The sequence below is a fragment of the Pipistrellus hanaki genome (genome assembly GCF_964339955.1).
Source record: "Pipistrellus hanaki genome assembly, chromosome: 2".
In the NCBI taxonomy this organism is placed as follows: domain Eukaryota; kingdom Metazoa; phylum Chordata; class Mammalia; order Chiroptera; family Vespertilionidae; genus Pipistrellus; species Pipistrellus hanaki.
Window position 1 is genome coordinate 168320067 of NC_140504.1, and position 23579 is coordinate 168343645.

General features: G+C 39.8%; 2 protein-coding genes and 1 long non-coding RNA gene across 4 annotated transcripts in view; 2 read left to right on the top strand and 1 right to left on the bottom strand.

Annotated features, from left to right (window-relative positions):
* The window catches only part of CC2D1B (coiled-coil and C2 domain containing 1B), a 502063-nt gene that overhangs the window by 306533 nt on the left and 171951 nt on the right, over positions 1-23579 (bottom strand). The window lies entirely within an intron of this gene.
* The window catches only part of LOC311616960, a 50606-nt gene that overhangs the window by 16779 nt on the left and 10248 nt on the right, over positions 1-23579 (top strand). The window lies entirely within an intron of this gene.
* Positions 647-23034, top strand: BTF3L4 (basic transcription factor 3 like 4). Of its 2 annotated transcripts, XM_084872943.1 has the most exons (6): positions 652-836; positions 4102-4168; positions 7747-7860; positions 15690-15891; positions 20301-20360; positions 21360-23034. In XM_084872943.1, exons 2-6 carry the CDS (start codon positions 4115-4117, stop codon positions 21404-21406), a joined length of 477 nt encoding a protein of 158 aa, XP_084729069.1. In that variant the 5' UTR covers positions 652-836; positions 4102-4114; the 3' UTR covers positions 21407-23034. The 2 variants fall into 2 exon arrangements, with proteins under 2 accessions (XP_084729070.1, XP_084729069.1); XM_084872944.1 differs by lacking the exon at positions 4102-4168 and having other exon boundaries at positions 647-836.

Below are 23579 nucleotides of genomic sequence, written 5' to 3' on the forward strand. Positions count from 1 at the left end.
TTGGTCTCCCCAGGAGACCTAGAAAGCCTGTTCTGTGGTGCATGGTCTCCGTGCCTTGCAAGAACGCCTCCTCTTGCTGGAGAAGCGTTGAACCTTATTTTCCTTGCAACCTCAGTTCTTCCACTCAGGGAATTATGCAACTAACTGATGCATGCTCTGGAAAATACCCGAACTTGGTGTCTGTTATTGCAAAACTGACCTACCTCTTCAGGGAACCAGGACAGAAGTCACTGCAGGCATTTTAAACTGTGAAGCTTCTTCTGGTTAAATCTATTTGCTTTTGTTGTTTTTATTTGCTTTATTTATTTCTATTATTTTTATTTTGTTGTCTTTAAACTTTGTGGGTTGAGTATTTCCTCCAAAAAAATTTTTTTTCTCTGTGTCATCACAGGTCAACACTTCCTTGTCTCGCCTCCTAAGTGGATACTTAATTGAGTGCGACAGTGTATACTTAATGGCAAGTAAAAGACATCTGATAAAGTACACACCCAAACAAAAAATACACACTGCGCTTTTATTAGGCTCCCTACCTATAGTGAGGGCACCGACACAATGGAAAGCTTGGGAGACTGCAAGCCCCAGAATGCAGCGCGGCCACCAGCACCTGTCACCTCGCTATTGGGAGGCGCAGTGCAGGCTGGGCCTTGTAGTTCGGACACGCTCTCCGCGGATAGGTTGCTCCGCGGAGGGCTGGCTCTATCACGTGGGCATCCCCACTCCTGCCGCCGCTGCCGCCGCCGCTGCCGCCGCCGCCTCCGTCGTCTTTCTCTGTCTGGGCGCAGGCAGCCATCTTGCTCTTGCCGCGTGCTGGTGGTGGAGGACTCTCCCTGCTTCAGGTGAGACCCCCGGCGGTCCCGCCACTCCACGGCCGTAGGCCGCTGCGCACGGTCTCCCCCCGCCCTCTTCCTCCGACACCCGCCAGCCTCTCGGGCTGCCACTTCCGCCGTGGCGCGCCAAGTGGGGGCGGAGGCGGCCAGCCCGCCTGGCCTGTCGGTTACCGGCGGCGCAGCCGGGGGTCGGCACCTGAGGGACGGTCCCCCAGCACCACCGCCCTCTGCGGGGGCGAGCGGGCCCGCGCTGCTGCCATCCACCAGATCCAGCCCCAGGAGGCGGGTGATCCCCCGGCCTCTGCCCTGTTCCTCTTCCATCATGCAAACAGTGTCGTGAGCTTTGAGCTCTCCACAGCCAGTCTGTTGCCATCTCATTTGGTTCTCCCCGACAGAGAGGGAAACTGAGGTTTGCAGCCCCCGGGCGGCCCCCTGCAGCCTGCACCGGATTGCGTTGCAGCGCCCTTTGCCTCCTAAATGGCAGCAACTGTGGACCAGGCGGCCTCCGGCTGCCTGGCGGGTCTGGAGAGCCCCCATCGCACTCCGGGAGGCTCAGGAGGCTGTCAGGAAATGGGTGATCGACCGACTGACACACAATGTTCAACATCGCTAGTGAATGGTGGTTTCAACTTCCTTTTCTTCCCACGTTCTTTCACCTTACCCTGGCCGTCCCCTCGGGGTTGGTAACAATAGTTACCAGTGTTTGCGGACCTGCTGTGAGTCATATACCCTGTGCTATCGATAACCTTTACCCATGAAAACACGCTTTGAAGGGAGTGGTGTTAACACCTTTCTCTAGTACAGAAGAGTCAAAGGTTCAGAGAAGGAAAATACGTTTCCGAAACGCTAAGTGGTAGAATTTGATTCTTCTGGTTGCAAAGCTTATTGCTTCTAAACCCAACACGATTTAAAAAAAAAAAAAAAAAAAAAAGGCCGGACTAAAGGCTGGAATTATTACATTTCTGTAAACGTGATGGATGGGAAAATACCTACTCTAATGTTTGGAACTTGGGCACTCAATAAATATGGAGTATATCCTCAATGTGGACACCCTTTCTTGGGTCCTGAAGGAAAAGGCTAAAAGATTCTAGGATCCCCCAAAGAGGAACTCAACGATCCTAAGCCCTTTACGACGTTACTGCTCCCTTTTGGGCCCAGAAAGTGTCTTCTCCCTTCTGGGCCTTCATTTGCAAATCTATTAAGTTGGAAGGGAGGTTGATCTGTTCATAATTTTTACCCAACTGCTGTTTGCAAGTATTTGAGACAGACTTACATATATGAGACAATAAATCACAGGTTGATTGAGGACTAGGGAAGTAAACTAGGTGATCTTTCAGGTTTACTTTCTCACCTTGACGTTTCTCCTAGACAGACCAATCCTCTTTCCTACTTGAATTCCGTACACCCCAACCTGCTAATAGACAAAGGACCGACCGCCCTTCTTCCCCTTATCCCCTTGAGCTTCCAGCCTCCCTAAAATGCTTTTTTTCTGAGATACTCCTTGAGAACAAGTTCTCTGTTGTCCTGATTACCTGAAATGGAATCTGTTCTTTCATTGTACACATTGATATAGTTCATTTGTTGCTTTTGTTTCAGATAAGTCAGGACTCTTTTTTATCTTGATTTCTGTCTCTTCTCTCCCATCTCTTGGGGGTTGTCACTTGAAAATGCAGAGGAGTCCCAAAAGGTTTATTTACCCTATGTCTAGTTCTAATAGCTTCACTTAGCCTTTTTTTTTTTTTTTGTCAAAGTCCTTAGCTCTTTGTTCACTACATCTTCATAGCCAATTCCTTTGAGAAAAGTGAATATTGGTCCTTTTCTGTGGATATTGAGCATAGAGATTGGGATTTACATCTGCAAATTTAAGTATGATTAAGTATGAGACACTGAAGACCTCTGATTTTGTATTGTAATCACACTTCCTCCTATAAGAGATTGTTTTTAGCTGCTTGAACATTGTGATTCCGTGCTGAACAACGATTTAAGGAATCATAAATTCTAAACGTTATTTGATTAGGCTGCACAACTGGGAAAATGAAGACTGTAAATAAATACTGAATTCATGTAAAAAAAATGTTATTTGGAAACTGGACTTTATTTGGCCGTAAAGCAGAGATATATATAGGTTAGTGTCTAAATACAGTGTCAGAATATGGAATGTTTAGGAATAATCTTTGATTCTCTTTCACTTCTCAAATGAAGAAAACAGACTTTTTCATCCGAATGATCATCATAAAGAGGTTAGAGAATTGGCCAAAAAAAGGCTTGTACTTTATGTCATCTCTCACATCTCAGCAATGATCTGTTGATCCACAAAACAAGTAAAACAAGGCTTTAACATTGGCTTTTATTTGTTTATATAGTGTGGAATGTTACAGCTCATTATAAACTTACGTACTTTTTTCTTTAGTATGAATATCACTGACCAGACTAGGATTCATGACTTTATAATGTCCTTAGAATTTTCAAAATTAAGTTTAGCCTTAAAGGGCTTAGTATACTTAAGAGTATCTTCACCTTCTCCCCCACAAAATTTTAGTATTAATGTAGCAGATAAGTTTTTATGTCAAATTGTGAGGCATTATGCCCTGTATGCAAGCATATCTTAACAAGTATGACATATTATATCACTGCAAGGTATTGAATGAACTCTGTGGAAAGTGCTGCAGAAGCACTGAACCTCTAAAAACTGGTTCTCATTGCCTATTATTAACATTCCATCTGACCTTGAATAGAGGACATGACTACCTCATATCTTGACAGCTACACAGCCTATTGTTGAATTTTTTTCTTTGTCCAGCTTTTTTTTTTTGCTTTTTGCTTTTTAAAAAAAAAATAAAAATTATGGCTTACAAGGAATACAGAATGTGATTTGGGAGAAGAAAAGTCTACTTAAAGGTTGTGCTAATAACATTTGGTAACAGCTCTCTGCTGTAAAACTGGCTTGCCTACAGAGATTTTTGTAATTGGTTAGATTTTACTGAATCATGCATTTAAGGAGGAATCTTCAAATAGGTAACTTTGAATCCCATTCTTTGAAACCCATTTGTATATTCGGCTACCTCATTATATTATTTAATTTTTGTTTCTTTAATATCTGGTTTATGAAGCTAGAAAAAGTTATTAATACTTATTAAGAATATAGGCAGTGTTAATGTGATCATGGTGATAATGAATGCTGCAAACTCAGTGGACCAGAAGGTACTGTTGCATAAACAGTTATTTTATTTTGGTAAAACAGTAACTTTAACAAATCTATTTTTCCCCCCCCTAGATTTACCAACAGCATGAATCAAGAAAAGTTAGCCAAACTTCAGGCTCAGGTCCGGATAGGGGGCAAGGTGAGTGTGGCATAAAAAAAATTGGCAGGAGAATGTATTATTATCAAATATTATTATTATTTGGATTTGTGGTTATTGAAAATCTAAAATCTTTTCAATAATCAAGATCAAACCACATTCCAATTTGAAAACAATTTGTCAAGCTCTAAAGTAGTTAACCAGAAGACTTCTCTTTCTGGTGGTGCAATGGAAATAGCCACCTTCGTTTGAATCCTCTTAACATCTGGTAGTTACGAACAGGCAAAAGCTACCCAAACTTGTTAAGCTTCCATTTTTACATCTGCAAAAGAGAAACAGTCCTACATAGGATGCTCAAAAAAATTTTTTTTTAAAAATCAGAGTAATATTTATAAAACACCTAACCTGGTGTCTGGTACAGAGTAGATATTTAATAAATGGTAGCTATTATTACTTTAAAGATTTATTATTGATTTTTAGGGAAGGAGAGAAAGATTGATTGACTGCCTCCTGTACACTCCCAGGTGGGGAGTGAGCCCACCACCTGGGCATGTGTCCTGTTTGGGAATCGAACCAGCAACCTTTTGGTATACAGGACAATGCCCAACCAACTGAGGCACACTGGCCAGGGTTGATAGCTGTAATTATGTTAGATTCACCTTCAGGGCATCCCAAATGTGCTGGATACTCTCTCTGCTGCAGTTTGGTTTACAAGTGGTTTAGCTGAAGATATCCCAGCTGTTGTACATTTTGTTCAGTGCTAGATTTTCCTCCCAAATTTCTGCCTAGGTGAACATGAGCATTCTTATTCCATGTACTCTGAAGCCTAAGGAAGAGCTAGTTCTGAGCACAGAACGTCTTTGATTCCCTTCAGCTCTGTCCTCAGGCTCAAGGAGAACATTCTACCTTTATCTCTGCCCAGTACAATCTTTGCAAAAGGAAAAGCATGAATAGTGTTTACGTCAGACCGGGAAGGATATGTAGGATACTATGTAGCAACTCAACTGTGTCATTTAGTTTGATGATAACCACAGCTCCTGGGAATGGGGACAGGAAAAGGTGAAGGGAAGAAGTGACTAGTAATTTCTCTTCATGGTGATACAATTATATGGCTTTGGAGTCATTAACATTAATGTAAACAAAGTAGGCACATTGTAGCATCAAATATAATGTACCAATGCAAAAACTAGGAACATTCAAGAACCATAGAATATACCTAGAAAAGCTTGATACAGCACATCACTATAATATATATTTTAAACGAGGTGGTTGGCACAATTTTTTTCATTTAACTAGTTTATTGAGCACCTACTGTGTACATAGCACAGAATATAAACCAGTTAAAGTTTCTTTCTCAACTTGAGAGACATGCTCACAATTACATTACAGAGTAATAAATGTTAAGTGAAGTACAGGGCATTCTTGTCCCTGAGAGACAAAGAAGTAATCACTGAGCTGAGATGTGAAGAATAAATAAAATTTATCACTAGGTAAACAGGTGACAGGGTAAGTGAGTAGATTAAAAAGAGATTGTCATTTTCACACATGTAGAGGCACAAAGAATGCTGAGGTAATATGGTGTTTTGATGTGTTTTGCTTTAGTTTGGTACAGCTAGAGTTTAGAGTTTATAATTTGAGGTTGGATTATAGTCTTATATGCCGTACTAGGAGCTGAGGATTTTATCCTAGAGGCAAGGGGCAACTATTGAAGGACCTTAAGAAGGAAATAACAGTCATTTTAGAAAGATAACTGCTGGTAATGTGGAAATTTGAATGAAATAGAAGTTTGTATAGAGGAGAACAGTCAAGATGCTGCTGCTATAATAGGGGAGACACAAATATAAGGATTGAAGTTGACGTGACTGATAGAATATGGGGGATGAAGAGGAGAGAGGAGAGTCTGGGGTAAGCTCCAGGTTTCTGGCTTTAGAGACTGCATATATGGTGGTGCAACCAGCTTCAAAACTTAGGAAATATAAAAATTGTTTGATGGACTAACAAGCTTTTAGATATATTGAATGTGAGGTGTCTGAGGATCATTTGAGTTGAGGTATCTAGCAAGCAATCAAGCTATCCCTAAGTCAGAAATGTTTCACAAATAAATGACCATCTGTGAAAGTTATTCATGGTCCTTCCTCCAGCAGCTGGATTTTATCACAATCTCTGCTGCTACTCAGAGCTCTCTTCCACTCCCACTGGAGCTGCTGAAGCTGCAGCCCCTGAGCACCCTCAGTAAGACTGTGCACTCCTCTAGGAGCTACTCAGATGGACACCGCCATTCCTTTCCCCTGGCTCCTGCCAGGTCTCAGAAAGGGGTAGCCCTCAAGACGTGGGCTGCTTTTTTAGTATTTTGGCTCTGCCTTCAGTTTCATTTTTATAAATTGGCCCAGGAATTTTATCTATTATTGTCTATTGTTTTTCAGTGGAAAAAAATATATTTAGAATTTCTAAGTACCAGTTTAGAAATGAGCTTTTCCTTTCTTAGTACAAATAGTATAATTTTCAGCCTATTTGCTTAGGCCAAACTTCTAAGCTTCATTCTAGATTCCTTTTCTCCTCATATCTGACATCCAATTCATCAGCAAGTCCTGTTGGTTCTTCGGACGGTCTGAGTTCTCCCCATCTCCACTGCCACATTCCTCAGCTCTTATCAGGACTGCTATAGCAGCTTCCTGATTATCTCATCATCGTTCATTTTCTGTAGCAACTGCAGTCATCTTTTAAAATAGTCAATCAGATCAAGTCATTTTTGTGATTAAAACCTTTCAATGACGTTCTATTGCAATTGGAATAAAATCTAAGTCCTTCCTATAGCATTCTAGGCTACTTGGCCTAGTCCTTACCTATCTTTCTGATTTCATTTTCTTCCTCCTTTCCTATTGTTCATTCTGCTCTCACCATACTCACCTGCTTTCTCTCTTTAGACACAACAGATTCACTCTTGTTTCTTTCTGCTTGGATCAATCGTCCCCTGATCTTCCCATGGGTCTAAGCTCAGATGTCACCTTTTCAAGGAGGCTTTCCCTTAGTATTCTAACAAAATAGTGCTTAGCTCCCACACAATACTCTTATCACAGTGTTTTCTTAATACACTTATCCCCTTTGAAATGATCTACAATAACTTGTTTACTACTTGAATAAATAAATATTTACTTCCCTTCCCCTACCATATGATATCCTTGACATAAGAACCTGATGTTTTTCACTCCTAGATGCTAGGAATCTAGAGCACTCACATAGTAGGCATTTGATTATTAATTATGTCATAATCTCCTTAGACTTTATTGTCAGGGTGTGATAGGTACTATAAAAAAGTAATCCTGATAATGTTTGAAAGTTGTTCTAAAGCACACTAAATTGTCTTGAAGTTATAAATTATTTTTATTAAAAAACTTTTGAAACAGTGTGTTGAAATGATAAAGGCTGAATATTGGAAGAACTGGCTAGAACTGACCTTCAAAAATCTGGATTAGGCTGACAAACACAATTCTGAGCATTATTAATCATTACTATTGAGTCAGTAATTTCTTATGTGGGTTTTAGAGTACTGTGGATAGGAAGGCATGATTGTGGTTGCCAGATGCAAGGCATGCTAACCCTTCTGTTTGGTTATTTTTCAGGGTACAGCTCGCAGAAAGAAGAAGGTGGTACATAGAACAGCTACAGCTGATGACAAAAAACTTCAGAGTTCTCTAAAAAAACTGGCTGTCAATAATATAGCTGGTATTGAAGAGGTATGATCACTTTGTAAATTGTTAAATTATGTGGACAAATAGCACATTCACAAATAATTATCCACTTTTCAAATATGAAATATCACCATAGGAGAATCTGATATTGTCACTCAAGATATTTTTGATGGACTGTAGCTGTTGAATTTACTGATTGTATAAAATTGGATGCTTGTCCAAAAAATGATTTTAGTAGACAGTTAATAAATTCATACTTTTCAGACTGAAAGTATTTGCATATATGACAAAATTATGGAACTACTTTTAAATTTTAAAGTAAAATGAGATTTTTTTTTTCTAATAATATAGAAATAAACCCCAAGATTTCTTCAAATATGATGGACTTTTTCCCTCATAAGAACACTATTCTGCTATATAAGTCTCTTTAACTATTACCTTAGCCAAGAAACTCTAGTAATAGCTTTTCATAGATTAGATATTTTACTAAACCTCTTTCAAAAATTATTGGTTGGATGTTTTTAAATCACTATTATATTTTGATGATAATACTTCTCTCAAATATGAAGTCAAAGATTAATGTTTCTTTCAAAAGACACTAAAAAAATTATCGTAACATCAATTACTTCTAATGTAACCGTCTAGATCCACTTCTACCTAATGGTTCCATTTCTGACAATAACCAATGTATAAATTTTTACTGCCATAAGTTAGATTTAATATGTCATTACTATGTGTGGTACCACTTACCAAAGAAAGGGGAAGTACCTGCCTTATATCCTGTATTGTTGGGCACCACCCATGCAGAATTTATTATTTTCACCATCTATATAATAAAATGCTAATATGCAAATCAGCCAAACGGCAGAGTAACCAGTTGCTATGATGCACACTGACCACAGCGGGGCTGCCAGAAGCCGGGCTCATGACTGGCGAGCACAGTGGTGGTGGTGGAAGCCTCTCACGCCTCCGCAGCAGTGCTAAGGACCCCTCAGGGGATGTCCGACTGCCATCATAGGCCCGCTCCCTGAGCCTAGCTGGCAGTCGGTCATCCCCCGAGGGGTTCTGGACAGCAAGAACGCACAGGCTGGGTTGAGTTAACCTTCATCCTCCCCCGCCTCCCCACAGTGCACGAATGTTATGCACCTGGCCTCTAATTATAAATAAAAGAAATCCCCTTGTTTCCGAGGACATTGCTTTTTCTTCTTACTCAGGTCTTAATGCAGGTGTTATTTCCTCTCAGAAGCCTTCCTGGTAGCACATATACTTATTTATGCAAAGAAGGGTTAGATGTCTTTCTTGTAATGTCCTGTTTTGACTTTTATTATAGTATTTATTAAACTGAATTGTTGGTATTGCCAGTACAATTCTAACTTCTTGAAAAGTCATAGCTCCAGAACGTCACATACAAAATTAATGGTACATAATAGGTATGTACATACTCTCACATGCACCATTTGTGTTCACATGCATGCATGCTATCTTCTAACACTCAAACTACAATAGTTACACTTTTACCAAGTAAAGTTCTAACCTTACTTCCTAAGCTGTCAGTATTGGTTATTTTTCTCCCTTACCAAAGCTTAATTTAAGTCCTCTTGAGAAATTTTAAAAACTGAATGACTATTTAGATTAAGACAAGCTTCTCTGGTCTTTTATGCTTGCATTAGCTTGTTGATTTGGTTTAATAATTATAATCATATATAGATTTCTTTTACATATTACCAAAGATGGAGAAACGCTCTATCCACTGAGCCAAACCGGTTTCGGCCAAAGACCAGATTTTCAACCTGAGGCTGAAAAGGACCCCTGGGTCAAAACAGTTTGACCTCTTTTCCTGACAAGGATCCCTTTCTCAAAGGTCCCAACAGACCTCTAGTTGGACATGATAATGACATGTATGGCAGGAATGGAATTTGGAAAGATAAGCATCAGAGCAAAGGACAAGTTAGGAGGGGTAAGGCAAAGGCCAGAAGGAGGTTAAAAGGTCAGAGAGAAAAATAAACAAGGTAGAGGAATGAAGCTTCTATCACTGGACTAAACCTTAAGTTTCCTCTATGATTTCGGGGCTTTGAGGAAGGGCTACGAATGAAAAAAATATATATATAGAACACCAGGTTTAGATCACTGTGCAGTGGTTCTCAAAGTGTGGTCTGGCAACCCCCTTGGGGTACCCAAGATCCTCTTAGATCAAAACTATTTTTGTAACACTGAGATGTTATTTGCCTTTTCCACTCTAATTTCCCCCAAGTGTAGAGTGTTTCCTATGTAGCAACCAACTGCAAGTAAGTAGGAGAATCCAGTTGTCCTCTATTAAGGACAATCATGTACCACTTGACGATAGGATATGTTCTGAGAAATTTTCTTTAGGCAATTTCGTTCTTGTGCAAACATAATTAGAATTCACTTAAACTAGCCTCAGTGGTAAGCCTATGACACACCTTTGGCTGTACGGTATAGCCCAGTGGTCGGCAAACTCATTAGTCAACAGAGCCAAATATCAACAGTACAACGACTGAAATTTCTTTTGAGAGCCACATTTTTAAAACTTAATCCAAAGCTGTCAAAAAGTAAAGGACAGGGAAGCATCAGAGACTGTTTTCATACAAAGCCAGGTTTTAGGAAGGCATTCCTAGGTGAATTCCAAAAGTGTAACCCAGAACTAAATTTCTGGAAGTGTTTTAATAATTTGAAGATATATGGATGTGCTTCTTATTTGGTAATCTAGTTGGATATAGTGACTGTGCTGTCACTTTTCTTCCCTTGATAACATTAATCTATCAACAATAGTAGTTGTTCCATTTCTCAGAAACAATTTATTTTTATCAGAATTGTTTGATGAACAGTGTCACCAAAAATCTGAATTTCTGCTTCGGATGGCCTAGTTGCTTCATAGAGTTTTACTATTATATTCATCTCCTAAACTACGTTATAATTCTGCCTCTATGAACCCTTCCCTATCTTCTAGAAATCAACACTTCCTTTGTACTTCTGCTGCCCTTAGCTTAAATTGCTTTGCTACAATACATTTATTTTTACAACCTCATATTATAGGTTATAATGATTATTTATTAACCAAGTTGCCTATTTTTAAAGTTATTGGTGAACTCTTTCCACAATTTCTTCTTGACCTCCAGCAGGGGTCCTCAAACTTTTTAAAGTGGGGGCCAGATCACGGTCCCTCAGAGAGCTGGAGGGCCGGACTATATGAACTACTAATTCCTACTGTAACACCTCAGCTGCGCTCACTGCCCAAAAAACCTGGCGGGCCGGATCAGACTCCTCTGCGGGCCGCATGTGGCCCTCGGGCCGTAGTTTGAAGACCCCTGAGTTAGAGCCTCAGGTGCCAATGGGTGGACAGCTCTGAATATGGGAGAGTAAAAGGGAAGTACCATGCCCATTCACCTTATCATTCCATAGCACCCATACTTTATCTTTTAATTTCCCACTTTTGCTCTTATCTTATTGTGATATATATGTGTGTACACATACACACACATGCACGGTTGTGAAAATGTAGGTTTATAGTTGTCAAACTCCGAATTTATTCTTATATTATTTATTAATCATTGTATTATTTTCTAGATAAACATCTATAAACCTACTTTTGTGGTAGTGGGAGCCTTTCCCGCAGGCGGACAGTAAGGAGCAAGTTTTCACAACTGCAGTTATCTGGCCTAGTGGGGACTTGGATACAAAAATATCACATAGCAGAAAAATTTAAACCACCTCTCGGAACTGAGCACCATTGTCAGCAAGTGCTATGGAGTCGAGCATAACTTTGTGAGCCTCCGATAGCCATAAAAATGACTGCTGTGTAAAAATAAAACCAGCATGAGATTTGCCAGATAGGAGGCTGCAGGGATTAAAATGTGTGATCTAGTAGGAAGCCAGAAAAGGCAGGGTTTTTTAAGTTTTTATAGTAACAAACTGGCCCTAAATTCTTTAGGGCAGTGGAGCTGATTATGAAAGATCAGAACAATAGAAAAAGACCAAAGATATAGCCCAGAGGATCCTGGGCATCTTCAGTGGGGTTATTAATGGTGCTATTTCTAAACCTTGAGATGACCCCTCATTTACTATTTGGGAGTTGAGGTCTGACAGCATCCATGATTTAGATTAAATTGAATAGGTGGTGGCCATTCAGCAAATTTGAGTGACTGTTATGTGCTGGATACTTGCTAAGTCTAGTAAGGCATGGTCTCTGATATCAAGGAGTCCATCCAATATCATAAAACCCTAATATGCAAATCAAACAGTGGGACGACCGGTTGCTATGCTGTGCACTGTCCACTAGGGAGCAGGCGCTCAGTGCAGGAGCTGCCTCTTGCTGGTCAGTGCATTACCACAGGGGAGTGCTGCTCAGCCAGAAGCTGGGCTCACGCTGGCGAGTGCAGCAGTGGTGGTGGGAGCCCCTCCCACAGGCGGGCAGTAAGGGGCAAGGGGTCCTGGACTGCGAGAGCCCTAGACTGCAAGAGGGATGTCTGACTGTTGGCTTAGGCTCTGTCCACAGGGGGATCGGGCCTCAGCCAGCAGGCGGACATCCCCCAAGTGGCCCTGGACTGCGAGAGGTTCTCAAGCTGGGCTGAGGGACCCCCAGCTCCAGTGCACGAATCTCGTGCACCAGGCCTGTAGTCTCCAATGAGGTAAAAACTTTCAAACACGATTATACTACAACAATTCTATTTAGTTGTAATACCCACGAAGTAAAGAATGTGCATAAATCACCTTCAGTTTAGGAGCATCTGACCCAAGACTTAGCTAAAATGAGAATTTACAAGGTGGAAAGCAGGACAAGGTTTTTCTAAAAAGTGAAAACTGCATATGCAAATGCATTAGGGGTAAAAGGACAAAATATTTTCTGGTAACTACAAGATGTGTCCATATTGTTAAAACCAAAAATAAGAGCAAGGGTGCTTGGACTGGGGTCTCAAAAACTCCTCCTCCGTTGGTCAAGTAGCATCCTTTCAACTACCTGCTAAGTGGGGGAAAATACTTTGATATAAAGGAACGGATTGATTGAGAAAGGGTATATACAATAGTTAGTTTAATAGTTGTTGTTTACTTGTCTGCTCCTTGTTCTTCTACTGCATGAAGATTATATAACTTATTTAGATCAAACATCAGTAAAGTTGCTGGAAAAAGTGAATTGTCCATATACAATACAAGCTGTTTGCTTTGTGCATTTAACAAGTTTCTTAGCTCTTTTTTTTTTTTTTTTTTACTTCTAAAAGGCTGGGGGAGGTATCTTAACTAATCAGCCCAACAATTTCATCCTTTGATAGTTTCTAATAGCTTGTGTCTAGAAGCCTTATATAGCTGTGTCATTTGCTCAGTAGAGAGGAAAGAATGTTAGATAGAAACAAAATATTCTGGCCTATTTAACTTCTAGTATTTTATCCTCTCTTCTAAAATTAGTTAAACTTTCCAGCCCTTTCTGGGCCTTTTTCATGAAACTACATTTTTTTATACAAACTCCATTTTAAAACAACCATGAATAAATTTATTTCCATTTCATAGTCTGAGATGGAATTCATCTTGCTTTTCACTCTAAACTCAAGCAACGTATTTCAGACTACAAAGACCTACATCAGGATGTAAAATATGACTTAATATTTAATCCTTGGAAAAGTAGCTTGAACAGAGGGAAAACTCGTGAATGTTTATTCTTTTTGGTCCTGGGTCAGCCTCTTATTTACAATACTTTGTAAATGAGGAAGATATGCATTATCCACATAGCTATGCTATTTTCCTTTTGCATTCTTCATTGAGCCTATATTCTAAGATAAATATTATAATTCTCTAGCAAGTATTCATAGGATCATAGAATTAAATTTTTATAGGTAAATAAACATTTTAAGAATGTGGAATGACACTATAGGAAGGAAACTAAACAGAAATTAAGAAACTCAACTTCAAGTTCTGGTTTGCTCATAACCAGCTATTTGTCTTTGAGTATGTTGTTTAACCAGGATTTCTTGTCTTCAGTATTTATTTCTTTAACAACAGATTGTAACTAGAATTTCAACACATAGATGGCCTGACTCAGTGGTCGGCAAACTGTGGCTCGCGAGCCGCTGTTTGCCGCTCTGTTGACTGATGAGTTGGACGCCCACTGACCTAGACTCTCGATTCCAATAATTACAGGGTATTATTGTTCCTTGTGATTAAGCCCCTATCCCAGTGGGCTTAACTCATTAGTCAACAGAGCGGCAAACATGGCTTGCGAGCTACATGTGACTTGCAAGCTGCAGTTTGCTGACCACTGGCCTGATATACTTGAGAACAATATTGATTTCAAATCTTCTGTGATTTTAATATCTATAAATTTTAAAAATCACAAATTCCAATGTTTGAGAGGCTTTTAATGCATGGAAGTGTTGTAGAAGTCCTTTATTAAATTATATGGTTTGTTTTTGATTTGGAAAATTTAATTCTACCATATCTTTATTCTTAAATTATGTGATTCTAAAGTAAGTCTAGAACAACATCTTATTTCATATCCATTGTGCCACCTTTTTCTCAAGCCATTTCTCTTCTAGATTTTCAGCCACTTGAACATTAAACTGTTCTAACTAAACTATAATTGTCTTCAGAATTGTATTTTTTCTAAAGTTAATATAACTACAATACTGAGAGAGGGAAGGGTATAGAATTGAACTAGTGATTTCTGTCAGAAAAAAAAAACTGGGGGAAATTATTTGTGGGGTTAAGTTATAGTTTTCCAGGGAATTTGCCTTTATTTTCTCTGTGTTCCAGGTCTTGCCTGAAATTTAGACGCCCCTTTCTTCCCCTACCTTTCTGGTGCTGTCTGTCAGTGGTGGTGATCACCTCTGAGGAAGAAAAGCCCACTTCCACTGACCATGGAGAACACTCAGCATCTCTGCTTGATTGTGACAAGGGCAGTTTTTGGATGGATCATGAAATGCTTCTAAAGTAGCCGAGAGTTAACTCTCCTAACCTTTTTATATAATAAGCATGTTACCACCAAGGTAACTTACCCAATGGAGTCAGCTACATAGCGAAAGCACAGTCTTTACACACTTAACATATGCAAATTCAATTCTACTAAAACAGAAAGTGCACGAGTGAGAGAAAAATAACATTTTAAATAGCACATGCTCAACCTTCCTTTTCAATAAGACCCAGGCTATGGATTAAATCACATCTGAAATAGTCAGTTCATATAGAAAGAATGTAAGGATGGCTTTAAAGGTTTCCCAGTGATTGATAAAGCGTGTTCAGGTAGCCAGGAGAGCTTCTTTCACATTTACAAGGGTTATTAAAGGTTGTTGAGAAGCAACACTTAAGAATTAGAGGAACTGATAAAATTCTCTACAGAGAATGACATGATAAGTTGAAATATTTATAAATTTACTAAGTGTTCAAAAGAGTGAAACACCTGATTGATTAAATTTCTGAGTGTTCTTTATGGATTTTCAGTGGTTATTTTAGCATACACTATTACCCCATTACTACCTGTCCCCAAAATAAATTGCTACCAAACGATATCTCAATTTAGTTTGGGATAGTGTAAACTGAGTAAGATAATGGCTGTTTCATTAAGAAGCCAGTTCTTGGCTTATTATTACTTTTTTTTTTTTTTTTTTAATGTGGGCATGAATTTCTTTCTTCATAGAAGTAGTCTGAATGTTAATATAGATTCTTTGACCATCCTAGTAATTTGTGCTATCTACACCATTTTACTTTGTTTCTAAGGTCTTTTCCACCCATATCACTAAGATAATCACTACCTTTGGAATGCATAACTACCAACTAAAAACAACATAATTGGCTAAATTGTGTGTGTTTTTTAAAGATACTGTTTAGTTGTACCTCCTTTGTGAAGTACATTTTCTTTTGTGTTCATACAGGTAAATATGATTAAAGATGATGGAACAGTTATTCATTTCAACAACCCCAAAGTCCAAGCTTCCCTTTCTGCTAACACCTTTGCAATTACCGGGCATGCAGAAGCCAAACCGATCACAGAAATGCTTCCTGGGATTTTAAGTCAGCTTGGTGCTGACAGCTTAACAAGCCTTAGGAAGTTAGCTGAACAGTTCCCTCGGCAAGGTAGGTATTTCATTTTAGTTCCTCTTTTCCTCCCCACCTTAAAGAACCTAATGATTTTTAAACGTGTCACATTACTGGAAGGATTTGCCTGTATGTATATTTTACTTTTTTATAAACAGTCAATTGCTACTTCTGATTAATGGCAGCAAGAACATAGTGTGTACCAGGCATTGTGTTAGATTTGCTATCCATATTAATAAAAGGGTAATATGCTAATTAGGGCAGACATCTTCCAGCCGTCCATCTGGACAAAGCCACAGCGGCTGCGAGGACAGGCTCGTGCAGCCGTGGGCTCAGGCAGCCTTGAGCCCCAGCGGCTTCAAGGCCCAGAGCTAGCCATAGGCTCACAGTAGCGTGAGCTCAGGGAGCAATGAGCTCAGGCAGCTGTGAGGCCTGTGAGTGCCAACAGCTGTGAGGCCTGGGGCTCATGCAGCCGTGGGCTCAGGCAGCTTCAAGGCCTGGGGTTCAGGCAGCCGCCACAGCCAGCAGTGGCTGGCAGCAGCAACGTGAATGGGGGCAGCGTCTTCCTCTAATCAGCCCGGTCGCCCCCTCAGAGCCATCAGTAAGACATCCCCTGAGGGCTTCCAGACTGTGAAAGGGGGCATTCTGGCTGAGGGACCTCCCTCCCCAGTGCACAAATTTTCATGCACTAGGCCTCTAGTCCTATATAATAAAGCCTAATATGCTAAGTGTCTAGTCATCTAGTGACTGGTCGACTGTTCAACCAATCAAAGCATAATATGCTAATGATATGCTATGGCTACTCAACCGCTCGCTGTGGGTTGGGAGGGAGGATGGGGGAGGGAGGGCAGTCAGTCAACTGGTCGACCAGTTGCTATGACGTGCACTTGATCACCACGGGGCAGACATTTTGACTGGTAGGTTAGCTTGCTCCTGGGGTCCGGCTGATTGGACTGAGCGAGTTGGGCTGGACACACCCTGGACCCCTCCCGCAGTCCCTCCCTGGCCCCGATCGTGCACTGTGGGGTCCCTCAGCCTGGCCTGTACCCTCTCACAATCTGGAACCCCTTGGGGGATGTCAGAGAGTCGGTTTCAGCCCAATCCCGCAAGCCACTCCCCTTGGGAGGGTGCCAGACACAGGGCTTACGGCTGGCGAGCACTGCTGTGGCGGCGTGAGCCTCTCCCAATCGGGACTGATTGGGTGCGAGCCCATGGCAGGCACAGTGGGGCCAGGATGAGCAGGAGCAGCAGGTAGGAGCTGCGGGCGGCGTTAGACTGTGGTTTTTGGCCTGATCCCTACAAGCCATCCCAAAGGACCCCACCCGTTCACAAATTTGTGCACTGGGCCTCTAGTACACACATAAAGACCACAGGGGTGCTCACATTCTAACTGGAGAGAGTAAGAAGATACCCAAGTATGATTTCACTTCATGTGCAGAGATAGAGGTTTCTCCTGGGTGTGTTATAAACAGGACGTCCATGACAACTGTAGCCCATGGCTCTGAGTTTTCCCGTTATTGAAATAGCTCTCTCATGTTAAAACAATTTTTAGTGCAAAATCCTGTACCTGTGACTGTACAGCTCTCTTGCAGCTTCTGAGCTGCTGTGTGCTCTCTCAGCACTAACCTTGCAGGCTCATTCTAGACTAGATGCAAGAGAGTGAAGACTCAGTTGTGGCTGCAGTCAGCCTCCGTTGTTTGGAATGGTGCCAGATCCTCTAGAAATATGGCGTGACCCTGAGGCCTGGTAACTCCTTCTGGCCAGCGTGGGATAGGAGGGGGGGTTTCTGCGCTTCCTAGAAAGGTGCACACACAGTCTGGGAGCAGGTGACTTCTCCGCAGGCTCCTCGTCTAACACCCACTCTTAGATCATACCTTCCTCTATATTATTTTTAGCTGGGGACTTCTGTGGATAGTGCTTTTTACTAATTCCTGATGAATGGAGACTTATTTAAGCAGGCAGGTTTAATAGGAGTTACATTGCAGAAAGAGTTATAACAGATTATATGTTGGACCTGGAAATTTATTAGACAATTATGAAAACTTATGAAACCCATAGTCACAGTTTTCAGAACCCACACACATACAGGTTTTCTTTTTAAATTGTTGTAAAATGTACATAGCATAAAATTTACCATTTTAACCATTTTAAGTGTATAGTTCAGTGATATTAAATACACTGATGTTGTTTTGCATCGTTTGTAGGTTTAAATCTATTGTATTTAAAAAATAGAATCATAGCCGGGACCGGTATGGCTCAGTGGATAGAGCGTCGGCCTGGGGACTGAAAGGTCCCAGGTTCGATTCCAGTCAAGGGCATGTACCTTGGTTGCGGGCGCATCCCCAGTAGGGGGTATGCAAGAGGCAGCTGATCAATGATTCTCTCTCATCGATGTTTCTAACTCTCTATCCCTCTCTCTTCCTCTCTGTGAAAAATCAATAAAATATATTTAAAAAAAAAATAGAATCATAGTGTCTTTTCCCCTCTCAACCTCCCCTTCATTTGACAGAGCACCTGTGTTTAACTGGTGCATTATATTTAGGGCACAAGTCTTGGCTCAAAATCAGCGATGCTGTGTGGTGACAGGAGAGTTACGTTGGGACCTAGATGCCCACAAGTCACTGTATTGTCACAGTTCTGCATTCAAGGAGCTAGAACTCGGGCTAATGTCATTACTATTGCTTATGAAAACCAGACGGATTGTAGACATATTTATTTCTATGGTTGAGAAATGGAGAGTGTAGGTGGTCAAAGAGAAGGGAAAAGAAGTTCTATTAAAGTGTGATCATTAACATAACTTTAAAGGCAACAGTTTCAGAATTTTGCCCCACTGTCATTGGAGTCCCACGTTCTTGAGTTTGCTCTTATCACATTTTATATCCTGGAAAAAATGCAGTTAAGATATATGAATAAAGCCGGGACCGGTTTGGCTCAGTGGATAGGGTGTCGGCCTGCAGACTGAAGGGTCCCAGGTTCAATTCCGGGCAAGGGCATGTACCTTGGCTGCGGGCACATCCCCAGTAGGGGGTATGCAAGAGGCAGCTGATCGATGATTCTCTCTCATCGATGTTTCTAGCTCTCTATCCCTCTCTCTTCCTCTCTGTGAAAAATCAATAAAATATATTAAAAAAAAAAAAAAAGATATATGAATAAAATACTTATCCATACAATTTTAAAAAACATAGTGCTATCACAGAATTATATTTTTGTTTAGTGTTATTTATTGTACTATAAATGTAGCAACCAAACATTCTGAATTTCCAAAATAGTTTTGGTTTCATATGAGTCTTTTTTTTTTTTTTTAATAAAAATGTTTTAATTTTTTTTTTTTATTTCAGAGAGGAAGGGAGAGGGATAGAAACATCAATGATGAAAGAGAATCATTGATTGGCTGCTTCCTACATGTCCCTACTGGGTATCAAGCCCAAAACCCAAGCATGTGCCCTGATCATGAATGGAACCCATGACCTCCAGGTTCATTGGTTGACACTCAACCAATGAGACATGCCATTCGAGTCCCTGTGTGTTTTATAACTCCTAAAAATCAAACAGCCTATTGTTTCAGTGTTCATACTACATAGATAGATACTTTCTTACACCAAAGGAGATGAAAAAAAATATTGAATGTTGATTTTTTAATTTGGAGAATAAGTTAATAATATGTCTTTTTATTCAAACTAATCTGCATTACTCCATTTTTTTAAATATGTTTTACGCCAAAGCCAGTTTGGCTCAGTGGTAGAGCGTTGGTCTGCGGACTGAAAGGTCCCAGGTTCGATTCCGGTCAAGGGCATATACATTGGTTGCGGGCACATACCCGATAGGGGGTGCGCAAGAGGCAGCTGGTTGATGTTTCTCTCTCATCGATGTTTCTAGCTCTCTATCTCTCTCCCTTCCTCTCTGTAAAAAATCAATAAAATATATTTTATATATATATATATGTTTTACATGCAGTTCCCATTGAAATAGCCGGCTGTATTTAGGGTATATCTAATGAAGTTACAGTTTTACTGATTTTAGTATTAAGTAAGAAATATGGCATTACGTTATACAATATTTAGCTTTTTCTAAACCAGTGTTTTTTAACCTTTTTTGGGCAAAGGCACACTTGTTTCATGAAAAAAATCACGAGGCACACCACCATTAGAAAATGTTAAAAAATTTAACTCTGTGCCTATATTGACTATATATAAAGTAATTCTCTTGAATAGGAATCAAATAAACACAAAGAAAGTATTTTATAATTACTTTATTATGAAATATTAAGTAAACAAAATAGTGAAAAATTATAAAATTCTTGTCTTGTCTGCACCTACGGCACACCAGGCAACATCTCCTTGAAAAACGCTGTTCTAAACAACTATATAAGATTTAGACATGAAGAAAATATGAAGTATCTCTGGATGTCTTTGTTCTCAATGACTAATTTTAAAATAAAATTTTTGCAGTGTTGGATAGCAAAGCACCAAAACCAGAAGACATTGATGAGGAAGATGATGATGTTCCAGGTAAGTGACATTTTTTTTAGTTCTAAGATTTTTAACATACTGCTGATCTCATTTAATTCATTGCATAGGGACTTGCAATTTTTTGTTGCTGGTGAGCTTGTGAATTTATAGTCACAGTGATGTGGATATGATCTAATGAAAAAGAATAAAAGCCCTCTCATTTAGAACTTAGAATCAGAAATTGTCACACAAAGCTTTGCTGCCTGCATATGAATTTGGAATCACTGTGATTACAAATTTGGGTAATTATTATTATAGTATTTCTGTGGGAATTATGATTGACATCTGGAAATGCTGTTCACCTTAGTATGTATACACAAAAGACTAAAATTTCTTTTGGAGTTACTGTTTAAGCCAGGGGTCTGCAACCTTTAAGACAGGGGTCCTCAAACTTTTTAAAGTGGGGGCCAGATCACGGTCCCTCAGAGAGCTGGAGGGCCGGACTATATGAACTACTAATTCCTACTGTAACACCTCGGCTGCGCTCACTGCCCAAAAAACCTGGCGGGCCGGATCAGACTCCTCTGCGGGCCGCATGTGGCCCGCGGGCCGTAGTTTGAAGACCCCTGCTTTAAGACATAAAGAGCCACTTGGACCTGTTTTCGAAGGAAAAAAAAAACCTGGGAGCCGCAAAACCATTGCGACATTTAAAACAAATATAACACTGCATATATTGTTTCTTACCTTAATGCTATATACCGGATCGTGCAGTTAGCTGTCAATCTGAAGAAAAAAAGGATTTTTTCACTTAACAAAAAGAGCCGAATGCGACTCCGGAGCCGCAGGTTGCCGACACCTGGTTTAAGCAGATAAATGAGGCATTATTAGTGAAATGCCACCAATTCATTTCTGTTCCTTATCCTATTTTCAGGCTGATTCTAGTAGCAACAACTTTGTTTTATTTGGGTTAGAAGTTAGGAATTTTATTTACCTCTCTTTTTTTTTTTTTTTTTTTTTTTTGTATCTTTAACTCATTTACTTTTTTTTTTTTCCTTCCAGATCTTGTAGAAAATTTTGATGAGGCATCAAAGAATGAAGCTAACTAAAATCTTTTCTGGTTTTTGGAAGTTGGCATGGACTAGATTTAACAAATCAGCTATGTGGTTCCAAAGTTTTACAGACACGGAAAACATCAACTGTTACTAGTTCAGTAATATAAATATTTTGTATATTAATAATGCTGTTTGTTCAGCATTTTCGGTCATTTGATTTTGCATTTTGCACTTCCTCCCAGGATCTATTCTTTTGGTCAAAATCCAAAGTATTGATGCAGTTTGAGGGTGTTTTGATTTTTCTTGTTTTTTTGTTTGTTTGTTTGGGGTATTTTTGGTGTGTGTGTGTGTATTTTTTTGAATGCGTGTGGGTATGTGTGTACACAATGGAGAGCAAATTGGAAAACAGTTCTATTTATCCTCCTCTTTTCCCAGTAGAAATAAAACAAATCTTTACATTTGTTACTTTTTATTTTTTCCAATAATGCACAGAATTAAGGAAAAGTGAGTATCTTGGATTTCAAATCTGAGATTTTCATCCTTGGAGGTTTGGTTTTCATTTGCTCGGTTAACATATTTTTCATGCATTTCTCTGGGTTTAAAATGTCTTGAGATGTTTTTACCGGCTTTTGCTGGTGTAATGGTAGCATGTCTTTGGTTCAGTTGCCTTAGGTTCACTTACCCAGTCAGACCCAGAAGAAGTTGCTTCCTGAATGCCTTTTTTTCTTCTCCTTTTGGTCTCCAAATGGCATTGTCGCCATCGGCAATGCTGTTCCTCATTCCCCTCCTAGCCTCAGAGGATGGTCTCCATATAGAGTTAAGTGAGTGCCTAATCCCTCTTTTTAAAGACTTTGTTCCCTTATCTTGAGGAATAACAGCTCCATCTTCAACTTTTTATTTCCCCCTTGATTTTACAATTTGGTAGATTTCAAACTGGAATAGCTAGCATGTGCTTGCTAAATAATTTTATGCCAGTCTTATCCTGTATCCTAGCTGTTTATAATAGCAGGTACAAAAATGCCTCTTTTTTATTTTTTTTAACAAGGTTGAAATTGGGAATGTCCTTTTGAATCAGATAAAAATAGGCCATAGACTCATCCCCCAGAACAAAAGGGCATTCTATGAAGTGTTACTGGCCCAGGGAGGATTTCTTCAACCATTCTCCTACTCTGGCCTTGAACCTACCTCTAGATTGGATCTTACAGCTGCTCACAACATCCTCCTGCATGCTTATTAGAGTAATGCTTTGGGAAGAACACTGGTAAAACACAGTATTTATTTTTCACCTCCCTTCAGAGGACTTGGAGGTAAGTTGCATTCATTCAAGTTTCCCTCTTGCTGTCTAAGGATAAAAGCTTGTATTTTGTTATATCAGCATTTGTTATGGCCAATATTTAAGGATAAGATCTAGAAAATATATCATTTCCTGGCCCATCATCAAACTAAGTATGGCTTAATCTCGCAGTATATCAACTTTGTTTCAAGCTAGATATCTTTATTGGATATCTAAAGTGAAAGACCAATCACATATCAAGATATCTATAAACATGAAGGCAAAGCTCTTGTGTTTTATCATCCAGACACCTCAATTTATTTTATAAATTTGTTTCATTTTCCTGTTATGTTTTATATAATATATGGTCTTAATTACAAAATAAAATAACAGTAATAAAATAACAAAAGAGGATATTTCCTCTTGTGCTTCTCTTGTTGTTTGCAGAATTTCCTTTTTTTGTATTTCCCCTCTGCTCCTGACCGCTAAATGAATTTTCAGCCCAGTCATTATTTGAAATAATATTTCATCCATTGTTATTCTAAATGCTCTACATACTCCACACTTCTGTTCCTCTCACTGTCCCTAAGGGATGCTTTATGGGGCAGACAGGGTTAGGGTGGGCATCAAGTGGTTAGGAACATGTAAGAGATGAGTAGTATAGTGAAGGAAAAAGGGAACATTCATCTGGAACACAGGAGACTTGGGCCTTTAGCTAGACTCTGGCAATAACTAGTGGCTCTGGGCAGGTTGCCTAATTACTCTGAAATTCATCAGTCAAATAAGATGTTGCTAAATCTTAATGTTTCTTCTACAGTTCTGTGAATCTTATTTTTAATATTTTTTTGTTTGTTTTTTACAGAGAAGAGGGGAGAGGGATAGAGAGTTAGAAACATCGATGAGGGAGAAACATCGATCATCTGCCTCCTGCACACCTCCCACTGGATATGTGCC

Bases quoted from the DNA above. Each gene is read 5' to 3' on its own strand.
- BTF3L4 (XM_084872943.1), top strand. From the start codon at position 4,115: ATGAATCAAGAAAAGTTAGCCAAACTTCAGGCTCAGGTCCGGATAGGG. The intron at 7,861-15,689 runs GTATGATCACTT...GTGTTCATACAG, and splicing joins ATATAGCTGGTATTGAAGAG to GTAAATATGATTAAAGATGA. The intron at 20,361-21,359 runs GTAAGTGACATT...TTTTCCTTCCAG, and splicing joins GGAAGATGATGATGTTCCAG to ATCTTGTAGAAAATTTTGAT.